We start from the raw sequence: 14741 nt of genomic DNA, 5'->3' as shown, positions 1-14741 counted from the left end.
AGTAACAGAGACAGAAAAAGGCTTGTTTGTGACTCTCACCCTCTCTCCATCCCTCCTGGCCACTCTCCCTCAGACCCCATTTCTCACTGACCCTCTTTCCTTGGTCTCCGCATCAGGTATACATTTCCTCACTGTAACATCAATAAACACAGCAGCCTATAATGTTAATGCACCGCTGACCAGCTAACCTCCCCTGTCAAGCTTTCATTAACCTGTTTGACTTTACTTAGTTGGAGCTTGAAGGTGTTAAATTAACCTGTTACTCAACATTAATCACTCTGGAAAAAGGATTAAGTGTCAAACTGACAAAATGGAGCCTTCCCAATGTTTGGTTTAGCTTTGCTGTTCACTGTCATTTAGTAACTCAGGCACTGGGGTGATTCTCCAGTGGAGAAGTTCGAGCCCCTCTATTTTTATCTCAGAGTCAGTGAGCCACTGGCACAATGCGATTGGGGAGGAAGCTCCAGGATTCAGACCCAGTGAAGGAGGAGCACTGTAACACATTTCAAAGTCAACATGGTGGGTGATCTGGTGGGGTGCCTACACCACCTTGTCCTTGAATTAGGGAGGACCTGTTGGGGAAGCCTGGGCAAGATGTTCTGTAGACAGTAAACACTGCAGCCAGTGTGCCAGTGCTGCAGGCAATGAAGGTTTAGGGTGGTGAAGGTAGTGCCAATCAAGCAGGCTACTTTTCCCTGGACGTGCTGAGCTACCTCAGAACTAGAGCTGCACTCATCCAGGTCTGTGAAGAATATTCTCCATCACATCTTGCATACCTAGAGATAGCTCACTCCCCACAGGACATGCCCTTGTAGCCACCATGGTTATGTGACTGATCCAACCAATTCTGTTCAATGGAGGCCACCAGGGACACTGGTGGTGCGACACGTGGCAATAGTGAATGTCAGGAGTAAGTGACGAGGTTTTCTCTTGCCTGGCAGCAACTTTAATTGCTTGGCTTACCAAGGTGGGTTTAATCTCTAGATCGCTATGGTAAATATTGAGCCACTGTACCAGGCCTGAACAGCAACATTAATCCTGCTTTGCACCTTTCCACAGTGACTCGTTTGAGATCATTTCCTCTTCAAAAGATGGTGCAAGAAGGACATATCTGTCATTAAGGACCTCACCACCTGACATGCCCTCTTTCCATTACTGCCATCGGGAAGGAGGCACAGGAGCCTGAAGACTCACTATTTTAGGAGCAGCTTCTTCCCCTCTGCCATCAAATTTCTGAATGATCCATGACCCATAAACACCACCTCACTTTCCTCTTTTGCACAATTTATATATTTTATTTCTTCTTGTAGCTTATAGTCTTCTAAAATGTCTTGCTGTCATAACAAATTTCATGACATACATCAGTAATAATAAGCCTAATTCTAAATGGGAATCCCCTCTACTGCCTGGTTTTCACCATTGCAAACCAGCCACCCTGCCCAAAGACAGATGGAGGTGCATAGAACATCGAACAGGACAGGCCCTTTGGCCCATGATATCATGCTGACATTTTAGCCTACTTCAAGATCAATCTAACCCTCCCTCCCACATAGTTATCCACTTTTCCTTCATCCCTGTGCCAAAGAGTTTTGTAAATGGTGCCAATTTATCTACTTCTCCCACTAACGCTGGCAGTGCATTCCTCACACTTACCACCGTGTAAAATTCTCTCTCTGACAACCCTCCCATACTTTCCTCCATTCAACTTAAAAATATGGCCCCTCATGTTAGCCATATCCTCCCGGGGTGGGGTGGGGGGGGGGGGAGAAGAGTCTCATACTATCCACTCAATTTCTGCCTCTTATCATTTGTACACCTTGATCAAGTCACCTCTCATTCTTTTTTTTAAAACTACGATCAACTGTGAATCAATTACTTGGTTGAACTGGTAGGAAACTGAGCCCAGGCCCAGAGAGGCTGTCAGAGAGACAGCCCCACTGTTCAATCCAACTCCGCACTCCACCCCCATACTATTGGGGAGACAATCCCACCGCTGGCACTGGTACTTGAAATAAATGCATGCAAAGAGAATGCCACCACCGTGCAACATATAACAGGCAGTCAACCCGATGGAGAAAGGGCAGGCATAGAAATAGAGTCACAGCAGAAGAGGCCTACCTGTTCACCAACAATTCAACAGTTACCGACAAGATCCATCAATGCTTTGCATACAGTAGGCATGCTTAGTCATTTGCTTTCTACACACATCAGAGTCATGCAGCACAGAACCAGGCTCTATATTTGGCATGGTAGTGTAGTGGTTAGCACAATGCTTTACAGTAGCAGTGACCTGGGTTCAATTCCCACTGCTTCCTGTAAGGAGTTTGTATGTTCTCCCCGTGACCGCATGGCTTTCTTCCAGTTTCTTCCCAGGGTTCAAAGACGTACCGGTTGGTAGGTTAATTGGCCCCGTGATTAGGCTATGGTTAAATCAGGAACTGGTGGGCAGCGTAACTCGAAGGGCCAGAAGGGCCAATTCAGTGCTGTATCTCAATATATAAATATCCATTGCCTGACCATGAAACACCCACATATACTAATCCTGAAATACATCATGGATCTGGTAGAGCAGTTCCAATGCACTGGAACTTAAAACACTGTAGAGAATAGTGAATTCGGCCCAATACATCACACCTATATCTCTCCCCACCATCGACAGCATCCACACTATGTGCTGCCTCAATAAGGCACTGTCTATTAACAAAGATGTCCATCATCCAGACCATGCCACATTCCTGCATCTACCCATGAGCCAGGAGTCCCACATCAGCAGGTTTAAGGACAGCTACTTCCCATCAACCATTCAGTTCTTCAGTGATGATTAGGGTGATGGACCTGGCACGACCCTAATCATTACCTCAGGATGACCACTTTGTACTACAATGGACTTCCTTATTGTTTGGTGCTAATTGTGCTTTGTCTTGTATAATTTAAGATAATTTATGTTTTCTTTGTGAACATTGAGTCTCTGATGCTACGTAGCCTGTGACAATGAGGAGGAATTCCTTCTAAACGTTACGCACTATTGGTAGTATAAGGTAACATCTATCATCAAAGACCCTCTACAACCTTGGCCATGAAACCTTCTCACAGCTACCATCATGCAGGAGGTACAGAAGTCCGAAGACCCAGAATATCAGGTTCAAAAACAGTTACCATAAGATACAGGAACAGAATTAGGCCATCTGATTCATTGAGTCTGCTCCAACATTTCATCATGCTGATCCAATCTTCTGCCTTCTCCCCGTATGCCGTCATGCCCTGACTAATCAAGAATCTATCAACCTCTGCCTTAAATATACATAAAGTCTTGGCCTCCACAGCTGCCTGTGGCAAAGAATTTCACAGATTCACCACTCTCTGGCTAAAGAAATTCCTCCTCACCTCCGTTCTGAAAGAATACTCTCTAATTTGAGGTTGTGTCCTCTAGTCTTAGACTCTCCCACCATAAGAAACATCCTCTGCACATCCACGCTATCAAGGCCTTTCACCATTCGATAGGTTTCAATTAGGTCACCACTCCTCATTCTTCTGAATTCTAGTAAATACAGGCCGAGTCATCAGATGCTCTTCATGTGACAAACCGTTCAGTTCTGGAATCATTTTCATGAACCTCTTTTGAACTCTCTTCAGTTTCAGCACATCCTTTCCAAGATAAGGGGCCCAACACTGCTCACAGTACTCCAAGTGAGGCCTCACCAGCGCTTTACAAAGTTTCAATTTATATCCTAGTCCTCTTGAAATGAATGCTAATATTGCATTTGCCTTCCTCACCACAGACTCAACCTACTAATTAATTATAGGGAATCCTGCACAAGACTCCAAAGTCCCTTCGCACCTCAGCTTTTTGTATTTTCTCTGCATTTAGAAAATAGTCAACCCTTTCATTTCTTTCAAAATGTATGACTGTATACTTCCCGACACTGTATTCTATCTGCCACTTCCTTGCCCATTCTCCTAACCTCAGTTCTTCTGTAGCCTCTCTACTTCTTCAAAACTACATGCCCCTCCACCTATCATCATATCCTCTGCAAACCTTGCAATAAAGCCATCAATTCCATCATCCAAATTATGGGAAGGTAATGTAATAAGAATTGGTCCCAACATTGACCCTAGTCACTAGCAGTCAGCCACTCTTTGCCTCTTGCCAATCAGCCACTGCTTTATTCATGCTAGAATCTTTCCTGTAATACCATGGGCTTGTAAATTGTTACGCAGTCTCATGTGTGGCACCTTGTCAAAGGCCTTCTGAAAATCCAAGTACACAACATGGGTAATTGCACGACAAAAGAAGATGCAGTCGTGAATAAAAGAACAGTTGCTGTGGTCAAAGTCAGCAACAGATGGGCAACAAAACATCGCGATACCTCGTATTGGCCACAGGGGGCAGTAGCGGTCTGCCACAAAGGTCTCTGCTGCCTTAGCACTTCAAAACAAAAATCGACCAGAGAATTTAAAAATAAAATTTGTTCTGACAAACAGCTTCAGCCTGAAACATAAACCATGTGGTCTGACCTCTTCAATAAATAAATAGTTTTATTTTATAATTAAATTTTTTTTAAACCAAAGACAAATAGTGGTTAGCACAACACTTCACAGTACTAGTGACCGGGGTTCAGTTCCTGCCGCAGTCTGTAAGAAGTTTGTATGCTCTCCCCGCGACCACATGGGTTTCCTCCGGGTTCTCCAATAACTCCCCACCCCCACCCCCCCACCAGTCTAAAGACATAGATTGACTGGTGATTGCAAACTGTCCCGTGATTAGGCTAGGGTTAAAGTGGGGGTTGCTAGGCAGTGCAGCTTGAAGGGCTATTTCGCTCTGTATCCCAACAAACAGAACTATCCCAGAACAAGAGTCCCAAATCTGAATCACTGACTGTTTCTCTTGTACTGAACTGACCTGCTTGGTACTTCTTCAGCTCTCTTGTACTTACTGGTTTTCGCTTGTTATTGCCATGTATACAGATATACTATTAAAATCTTTCATTAGTGTGTCCTCCTGACAGATCATTCCATACACTGATGTAGCACAGGACACAGGAAGCCAGAGCCAGAGAGAGGGGGACAGGGGCCAATTGTCCTCCTTGTGCACAACTATGATTGAGAAATTAGTGTAAGCCATTAAGAGTCCAGTTAATCAGCGACAACAATGTTGGGTCTCTAATACTACATGCCTGTGATTCAAGCAAGTTTTTCATTCCACTTGTGTATTCATGTAGTTGCATTTGACAATAAACCCAACTTCGATTTTCATACACCACAATAAAAAGTCATATTCTTCACCAGGAGATGAAAACCTTTCCACAATCTACACAATGCATCAAAGCAGCAACCAACAGCTTCAGCCACACTGTGGTCAGAAACCAGACGCGCCCCCCCCCCCCCCGCCCCCACCACCACACCGTCCATAAGTAAAATAGTAGGCAGTGGTGACATAGACCAAGATGCAATGCTATGATAGAGTAAAATCTTCATCAGCAAACACTTCTGTTGAGGAGAGGACAGTGACAGCATTATCTCACCAATACACTGACCATCCATTTAGAATACCATCTCTCCCAGGCACAGCCTGTTGGTTATAACTTGACTCTCCCAGTGCCCAGTGATTGCACAGTGGGATGACCATGGGTATGCATCCAGGAGAACAGCATCAGATACTTGGCTGAGGCTCATCATTGTTACCAATAGATCTGAATGTGGGAATGGAAACAACCTTTTCGAAGACAACAAAATTTTGAGTGCCAGAAGTCAACCTCTGATTAGAACCAAGTGTCAGGATAAGTTGAAAACATATCCACAGGCAGGATACTGTGACGATGTTCTATTCTATTGCCATTATTGCAAAATTAATTTTGCTCAAGCAATAACCAAATAATTTAAATTAAACAACATTAAAACTGCAGGATACTATTCTGTGCTTAATAGAAGTCAAATCAATAGCTTCATTAATGGATTTTGACTTGTCAGGTCTGTGATGTCAGTAAGATTCTGCAAGCACTGATAGCTAGCTCGATGTGCAGTATTGGATTGTTACAAAATTAAACCAATGCTTTTTTAATGTCACACGTCTTCCTGAAACCTGCAAACCCATCACGTTACAGCATCAAATCAAGCAAATGACATGGTAACCAGTCACTTTGGGGTGTTAATAAACGCAGTTAAGCTCACAGTTCAGCAGCAAGGCAATCCCAAATTATGCACAGAAACTCAACACAGCTTCTTACCTTGTCTTCTTGTTAGTCTCACTCACTGGCATTACCGCTGGAACAAAAACAAAGGGACAACTGTTAAAGAGAGAAACAATCAACTTATTTAAGAAATAAGCACTCAACGGTCTGTTTTGGTTTTTATATTTTACACAAATATAGGCATGACACTGCAAGCACAGAAAAATAAAAGGCCATTTGCCCTTTGAGCCTATTACATTTCCGAACTAGATAGAAGCTGACTTACATATTCTATGTACTTGCTGAATGACACTGTTGACACTGGAAATTTTTCCTCTCGTGCATGAATGGGACATTCAGCCCATGCGTGCTGTTTCACACAACATGATTCTGGCTACTCTAAATTGGTCCGAACTCCTCTTCTGTGCCAGTTTTTCACAACCCTCAATTCCTCAAATCATTTAAATATTTATCTGTTTGTTTTTCTATTGGCACTAGATGGAGAACTGCAAGTTGGAAAGCAGAATGAGTATTAGTCCAACCAAGCAATAACTTAAAAGTTCTCTTCTTTGATTTCAAATCTCCGCATAGCCTTTTGTGCTCCTTGCCACTACTTCAGTCTTGGGATACATGCTTACCATCTCTAGTCTTAGCCCATCCTGAACCCTACTTTCTGTCAATTCACAGCAATGACTTCCATGGCTTAAACTTAACTGCACAGTACCCTCCCTAGAAAAAAAACCCAGTAAAACCATTTTTATTGAATATTTTAGAGTATATACTTACACTAACATAATTTTCTTTCTTGAATAGTCTAATCAGTTATTTTAACATTGATCGATTCTATTAAAACTATACTTTGAAATACACATTTGACATGACACCATCCCCCAGCCTTAATACTTCTGCCACAAATTATGCCAGATTAACACTGACAGTCCAGATGCCAGAAACATTGACTTTCCATCTTCCTCCACAAATGGTGCCTCACCCTCCTGCAGCTCGTTTCTTTTACTAGCATTTGTAGTTTCTGTTGTCTCCACAACACTGGCATCACCATCACTCTTCAGAATAATGTCCTCACTTCCCTTAACACTGAAGAAATAACTCTCAGCAACTTCAAATCACCTACAATGAAGTTAAGTGAATAGAAGCATGGTCGCCAAACCATTGACCTACAAATACGAGGACATACATAACCATTGTCCCCTCAGAAAGACTTAACCAATGGGAACCATTACTTACAATGCTCGGTGCCTGTCATCTGGGCAAGGATAGAAAATGAACGTGACTGAGCTGTGCCTGTCTTGGGCTGCCAGTCTTCGGTGTCTTGCATTAAGCGCTTCTTGCTCTGATCGCTGAACTGATGATGGATGTCAGGATGGGGACCGGTCACAATTCGCCTGGGTGACCTGCAGGCATAAGAGAAGAGTTACAGAAAAAGGCTTTAGCTGCTTGCCTCACTCTGAGAGACACAGGAGTCCACCTGGAGCAGAAAAAAATTCTCACAAAAGTACAAATAAATTTGATCACTTTAATGTCAAAAGTATTATAAAAATGGAGGGCATGTATAGCCTGCAAAGGGATGTGGAAAGGTTAATTGGTTTATTACTGCCACAAGTCATCTAAATGAGTCATAACATGAGAAAACATGAAATTGTTCTCTTTGGCAAGAAAAATTAGGAAGCATATTATCAAAATGGCAAGAGATTGCAGAGCTCCAAGATGCAGCAAGATCCCAGTGTCCAAGAGGATAACTCACAGAAGGTTAGTGTACAGGTATAGCAAGTAATTAGGAAAGCTAAATAAAATATTGCAAGGGCAATTGAGTACTAAAATAGGAAGATTATGCCTCAGTTATAAAGGGCTACCTCTAGAGTATCATGTACATTGTTGAACTTATTAAAGAAAAGGTATTAATGTACTGGAAGCAATTGAGAGATAGTTTAACTGAGCCAATACTAGGAAAAAGGGTGGATTGTCTTATGAAAACAGGTGAGGTGTCTGGGAACTGTGGAACTCAAAGCTCAACACCCTTTAATGATATAATAGAGAAAAGACAGTCAAAGGGAACTGCACATGCTTCAGAGGCCACCTTGATTCAGGTACCTGGTGGCCATTTGACATACTTCACTCTAGGAAGAAGACACAGCAATTGATCTGGCTGAAGTAAAATCGGAGGCTTGGTTGTGCAGTGGTGGTAGGAAAGGCTATTTGAGATATTACTGTTTTCTCTATGTTTGGTGGTGTTGATGTAATTCGCCCGCATTGGACTTCTTTCAGATATTGGACTTCCAGACCGAAGATCCTTGCTCCCTTTTCCCCATGCTTTGCCAGGCCAAGCACCAAATCTCAGTCTTGGGATGTGCTGGTGTTGGATCTTACCTAGGCTACTGTGTGTCAAACTACACACACATGCACACAGACACACCTACATGCACAAAGAAGCTTTCTGCAGTTTGCAGATGCCAATCACACTACAAAAAGAATTACCGTTTTGATAACTGCGTCCTTTCAAGATGCAAAGAGTTGAAACCAACGTAGAAACAATCAGAAAAGCAGAAAGACAGTTCCCGACGGTGGGAAAAGAGAAAAATAACAATGAACAATTCTTATTGAGACAATACAAGGTTCTGTCACACAGATGGGACTGGTCAAGCCAAACAAAACCAGAGCAAAACACAGGTTTCTCAGAACTCATTTAATCCTCACGAATGTTACAAAGTCCAAATCCTATAGAAATCCCTCCGGAATAGGGTAGTGGGAGCACCTTCTACCCCAATTTATAATATTAATGGATGGTCCCTTAGCACAAAACAATGGACTCTTAATCTCACAGTCAACCTCGTTACAGCCTTGTAATTTATTGTCTACTTCCAATGTACTTTCAATTTATTCTGCATTTTGCTATTGTTTCCTTTCTACTACCTCAATTCACTGATGCGATAAAATGATCTGTATGGCTAGCATGGAAGACAATTTTATCATTGGTTTATTACTGTCATAAGTACTGAAGTACAATTTACTGTATCTTTACCAGAAGGACAAGGCGGCAGCTCATCATCACCTTCTCAAGGGCAATAAAGGCTCACACACCAGTAACACCTACATCCTGAAAATAACAGGAGTGCTCCTCCCCAGCGTCGAGTGAATACAACTGTCCACTTTCTGCGAATCGATATTAGTGCAGACACCATTTTCCCAGAAACTTTCCTGAAGCCTTTATGAGGAACAGCATATACATTAATGCCACCTGGCAGACAGACACTACAAGTGAGGAGGGCAAGTGGGAGGAGGTAAATAAGGGGGGGGGGGAGAGGCGCAATGAAGCACAAGCATCAATCTAGCCCTCCCTTTGGGTGCAGTGGTTAAGCTACTCGTGTCACAACCAGAGTAGCCTATGATCAAGAGTCAATTTGAACCTTGATGGGGAATTAAATGTAAGCCATTAAATAAGGCAAATTTAAATAGTGTTTTACCAGTCTTGGTAATGGTAATCACAAAATGACCAGATTATTGGAAAATTCTGGGCTTTTTCTCCCCCCAAGTGGAACTAAGTTCTTCTCCTCAGCCCATCTGGCTTATTTGCGACTCCAGATCTATGAATATGGCTGTCCCTTTGCAATCAAGGATAAACAATAAAACAATAACACTGGTTGGTTTGAGCCATTCTCCAATTTTGGCAATTTACTCACAAACGTTTGGTCACCATACGAGGAGACATCATCAGTTCCATTAACTGTGGTGTGTCCTCTGAAAGCTTGGCCTTTATATATTCAACAATCAGCTGATTGGTGCCCATTTTGGAGAGTCATTTGTGACGTGGGGAGGAAAACTCATTGCTGATTGGTTGCATGGCAAACTGAATGGCAAGTATATAAAGGCCAACCATTCAGAGGATACACCACAATTAAATGTCTCCTCATTTGGTGACAAAATGTTGACAAGTAAATTCAGAGAACAAATTAACCCAACCACCAACCACCCAAACTGCATATTTTCCAGCTTATTTCCAACAATAACTGTGAAGTCCAATGTGCACTGCATGCAGGTAGAAAGGATGAGTGAAATCAGTAATGTAGTTAACATTAGCTTATTAGTTCAGTACAACATTGTGGGCTGAAGGGCCTGTTCCTGAATTGTACTGTTCTATGTACTATCGGCTTTAATATATGACTGGACCCTGGGCTTAAAATCTTATTTAAGATTGTTTATTGCATTTACAGCTGACAGAATATTTTTCTTAACATGTTGAGACTTACAAAAAGATGTAGAAAAAAACTCTGCCACTTTTGCCGATATTTCGAAAGGCTGATAAATGGGTTAGATTATATTAACTGGTTTGCTGCTTGCATGGTTGGACGGGAGGGGGAAGAGGGTAGTCGCTGCTTCTGGTGGCACAGGTGGGGGGGGTTGGATGGGGGCTTTGATGTTTCTATCGCTCTATAGGGTTTCTTTGTTTGGTGGTTGTATACAGTATACATACTTTGATATGAAATGTACTTTGTAACTTTGAAGTCACGCTCTAATAATCTTTTAAAACCTCTGTCAAGTTTTCCAACAGAAACCTTAGAAATGGGCAAAATTATATACATCTTTAATATAAATATAGTCAACATTACATTAAATGTTAAACAGATTTCACATTTAAGGGGGAACCTGAGGGGGAACATCTACAGAAGGCGATACAAATGTCGTCAGTGGAAGTGATGAATGTGAATTGATTGTAATATTTAAGAGAAGTTTAGATAAGTGCATGGATTGGAGGGGTAGAGGGCTATGGTCCAGGTGCAGTTCAACGTGACTCGGCAGAATAACAGTTCAGCACGGACTAGATGGGCTGAAGGGCTTGTTTCTGTGGTGTTGTGCTCTATGACTATGCGAAACAAGAAAAAAAAGATGAATAAGCTTTTGATTCTCAGGAGCAATAGAATGAAGGCACTCAGTTTGTGAACCCATTCTGCCATTAATGGAACTGTGCTGATTTGCATCAAAACTCCCCATTACCAGCCTTGGTGCTGCAATGGCACAGCAGCTGCCACACAGCTCCACAAACCTGGGTTCAATCCTGACATCCAGTACTACTCTGTATGGAGAATGAGTGTTTTCCCTGTGATGGTGTGGGTCTCTTCTGGGCACTCTGGCTTCCTCCCACATCTCAGAGACGTGTGGGCAGGTAGGTTAACTGGCCAGTGCAAGTGTATAGTGAGTGGTAGCATCAGTGCGGATGAGTTGATGGGATTGTGCAGAGGGTAGGTTTAGACCATTAGACATAGGAGCAGATGACTAATGAAAAAGGGTGTTTGACAGTCAGCATGGAGCTCGTAGATTGGAGGGTCAATGTCAATGCTGAATTTCTAAACACCAACACCCTCAACTAAAAAGCCATCAAATTAGGTTTTGAATTGGTCTCTCCTCCTGAACTCTTAGTAGATTCTAAAATAAGATAGAAAAAGATTTCGGAATTTCCATTCAGAGAGAAACTGTCTTTCCTTATCAGATGTAAACAGACAATTGCTGAATTTGTTTGAGAAGGATATGGGTCAAATGTCAGCTTGCTCAGTAACACAGTTGGCATAGACGAGCTGAGACCAGTGGCCTGCTTCCATCATCCTGACTCCATGTTACCACCCTGTTTTATTGCATTGACGCTCATTAGACCTTGACAGTGTTTTCTTCATGGAATGTGGTCATTTTCACTTGGAAGTTTTTGAGTTTAGATGTTTCAGAAAGGACAGGGAGGGAGGCAAAGGGGTGGGGGTGCGGCACTGTTGATCAGAGGTAGTGTCACGGCTACAGAAAAGGAGGAAGATATGGAGGGGTTGTCTACGGAGACTCTGTGGGTGGAAGTTAGGAACAGGAAGGTGTCAATAACTCTACTGGGTGTTTTTCATAGGCCACCCAATAGTAACAGGGACATTGAGGTGCAGATAGGGAGACGGATTCTGGAAAGGTGTTATAATAACAGGGTTGTCGTGGTGGGAAATTTTAATTTCCCAAATATCGACTGGCATGTCCCTACAGCAAGGGGTTTAGATGAGGTGGAGTTTGTTAGGTGTGTTCAAGAAGGTTTCTTGACACAATATGTAGATAAGCTGACAAAAGGAGAGGATGTACTTGATCTGGTATTGGGAAATGAACCTGATGGTCTCTCTGTGGGAGAGCATTTTGGAGATAGTGATCACAACTCTATCTCCTTTACCATATCATTAGAGAGGGATAGGAACAGACAAGTTAGGAAAGTGTTTAATTGGAGTAAGAGAAAATATGAGACTATCAGGCAGGAACTTGGAAGCATAAATTGGAAACAGATGTCCTCAGGGAAAGGTATGGCAGAAATGTGGCAAATGTTCAGGGGATATTTATGTGGAGTTCTGCATAGGTACGTTCCAATGAGACAGGGAAAGGATGATAGGGTACAGGAACCGTGGTCTACAAAGGCTGTTGTAAATCTAGTCAAGAAGAAGAGAAGAGCTTATGAAAGGTTCAAAAAGCTAGGTAATGATAGAGAGCTAAAAGATTATAAGGCTAGCGGGAAGGAACTCAAGAAAGAAATTAGGAGAGCCAGAAGGGGCATGAGAAGGCCTTGATGGACAGGAGTAAGGAAAACCCCAAGGCATTCTACAAGTATGTTAAGAGCAAGAGGATAAGACGTGAGAGAATAAGACCAATCAAGTGTGACAGTGGAAAAGTGTGTATGGAACTGGAGGAGATAGCAGAGGTTCTTAATGAATACTTTGCTTCAGTATTCAGTACGGAAAAGGATCTTGGCAATTGTAGGGATGACTTGTAGCAGAATGAAAAGCTTGAGTATGTAGATATTAAGAAAGAGGATGTGCAGGAGTTTTTGGAAAGCATCAAGTTGGATAAGTCACCAGGACCGGGATGTACCCCAGGCTACTGCGGGAAGCAAGGGAAGAGATTGATGAGCCTCAGGTGATGATCTTTGCATCATCAATGAGGATGGGAGAGGTTCCAGAGGATTGGAGGGTTGCGGATGTTGTTCCCTTATTCAAGAAAGGGAGTAGAGATAGCCCAAGAAATTATAGACCAGTGAGTCTTTCTTCAGTGGTTGGGAAGTTGATGGAGAAGATCCTGAGAGGCAGGATTTATGAACATTTGGAGAGGCATAATATGATTAGGAATAATCAGCATGGCTTTGTCAAAGGCAGGTCATGCCTTACGAGCCTGATTGAATTTTTTGAGGATGTGATCAAACACATTGATGAAGGTAGAGGAGTACATGTGTATAAGGATTTCAGCAAGGCATTTGACAAGGTACCCCATGCAAGGCTTATTGGGAAAGTAAGGAGGCATGGGATCCAAGGGAAAATTGCTTTGTGGATCCAGAACTAGCTTGCCCACAGAAGGTAAATTGTGGTTGCAGACGGGTCATATTCTGTATGGAGTTCGGTCACCAGTGGTGTGCCTCAGGGATCTGTTCTGGGACCACTACTCTTTGTGATTTTTATAAATGACCTGGATGAAGAAGTGGAGGGATGTGATAGTAAATTTGCTGAAGACACAACGTTGGGGGTGTTGTGGATAGTGTGGAGGGCTGTCAGAGGTTACAGAATGCAAAACTGGGCTGAGAAGTGGCAGATGGAGTTCAACCCAGATAAGTGTGAAGTGGTTCATTTTGGTAGGTCAAAGATGATGGCAGAATATAGTATTAATGGTAAGACTCTTAGCAGTGTGGAGGATCAGAGGGATCTTGGGGTCTGAGTCCATAGGACACTCAAAGCTGCTACGCAGGTTGACTCTGTGGTTAAGAAGGCATACGGTGTATTGGCCTTCATCAACCATGGGATTGAGTTTAAGAACTGAGAGGTAATGTTGCAGCTATATAGGATCCTGATCAGACCCCACTTGGAGTACTGTGCTCAGTTCTGGTCGCCTCACTACAGGAAGGATGTGGAAACCATAGAAAAGGTGCAGAGGAGATTTACAAGGATGTTGCCTGAATTGGGGAGCATGCCTTATGAGAATAAGTTGAGTGAACTCGGCCTTTTTTCCTTGGAGCGACAGAGGATGAGAGGTGACCTGATGGAGGTGTACAAGATGATGAGAGGCATTGATTGTGTGGATAGTCAGAGGCTTTTTCCGAGGGCGGTAACGGCTAACACGAGAGGACACAGTTTTAAGGTGCTTGGAAGCAGGTACACAGGAGCTATCAGGGGAAGCTTTTCTTTCTTTCTTTCTTTTTCACGCAGAGAGTGATGAGTCCGTGGAATGGGCTGCCAGCGACGAAGGTGGAGGCAGATGTGATAGGGTCATTTAAGAGACTCCTGGACAGGTATATGGAGCTCAGAAAAATAGAGGGCTATGGGTAACCAGAGCTAATTTCTCAGGTAAGGACATGTTCGGCACAGCTTTGTGGGCCAAAGGACTTGTATTGTGCTGTAGGTTTTCTACGTTTCTGTGAGTGCCAATTCAATAATGAGATGGACCAAATGAAAAATCCAAGCAAGAATATGGAGCTGGTCAAATGGTAATATATTTAGTGACAAACATAGGGAAGCTTTGGATAAGGATTATGGAAAAAGCTGGGAGAAAAGAAATGGCATAAAAATG

The 14741-nt window shown here is 42.8% G+C and overlaps 1 protein-coding gene across 14 annotated transcripts in view; it reads right to left on the bottom strand.

Annotated features, from left to right (window-relative positions):
• Positions 1-14741, bottom strand: part of LOC140196738 (PDZ and LIM domain protein 5-like) — a 261799-nt gene that overhangs the window by 75961 nt on the left and 171097 nt on the right. For 13 of the 14 annotated variants that reach the window (XM_072256439.1, XM_072256443.1, XM_072256444.1 and 10 more), the window contains 2 exons: positions 7413-7579; positions 6225-6261 (listed from right to left, as the gene is read on the bottom strand). In XM_072256439.1, coding sequence (XP_072112540.1) covers positions 6225-6261; positions 7413-7579 — 204 coding nt within the window. Of the gene's footprint in view, positions 1-6224; positions 6262-7412; positions 7580-8660; positions 8679-14741 lie in introns of all 14 variants that reach the window. The other variant, XM_072256451.1, reaches the window with a different exon arrangement.

This window comes from Mobula birostris, chromosome 4 (assembly GCF_030028105.1).
Source record: "Mobula birostris isolate sMobBir1 chromosome 4, sMobBir1.hap1, whole genome shotgun sequence".
In the NCBI taxonomy this organism is placed as follows: domain Eukaryota; kingdom Metazoa; phylum Chordata; class Chondrichthyes; order Myliobatiformes; family Myliobatidae; genus Mobula; species Mobula birostris.
Note: the sequence above shows the minus strand (reverse complement) of the source record. Positions and strands in the feature narration are given on the sequence as shown.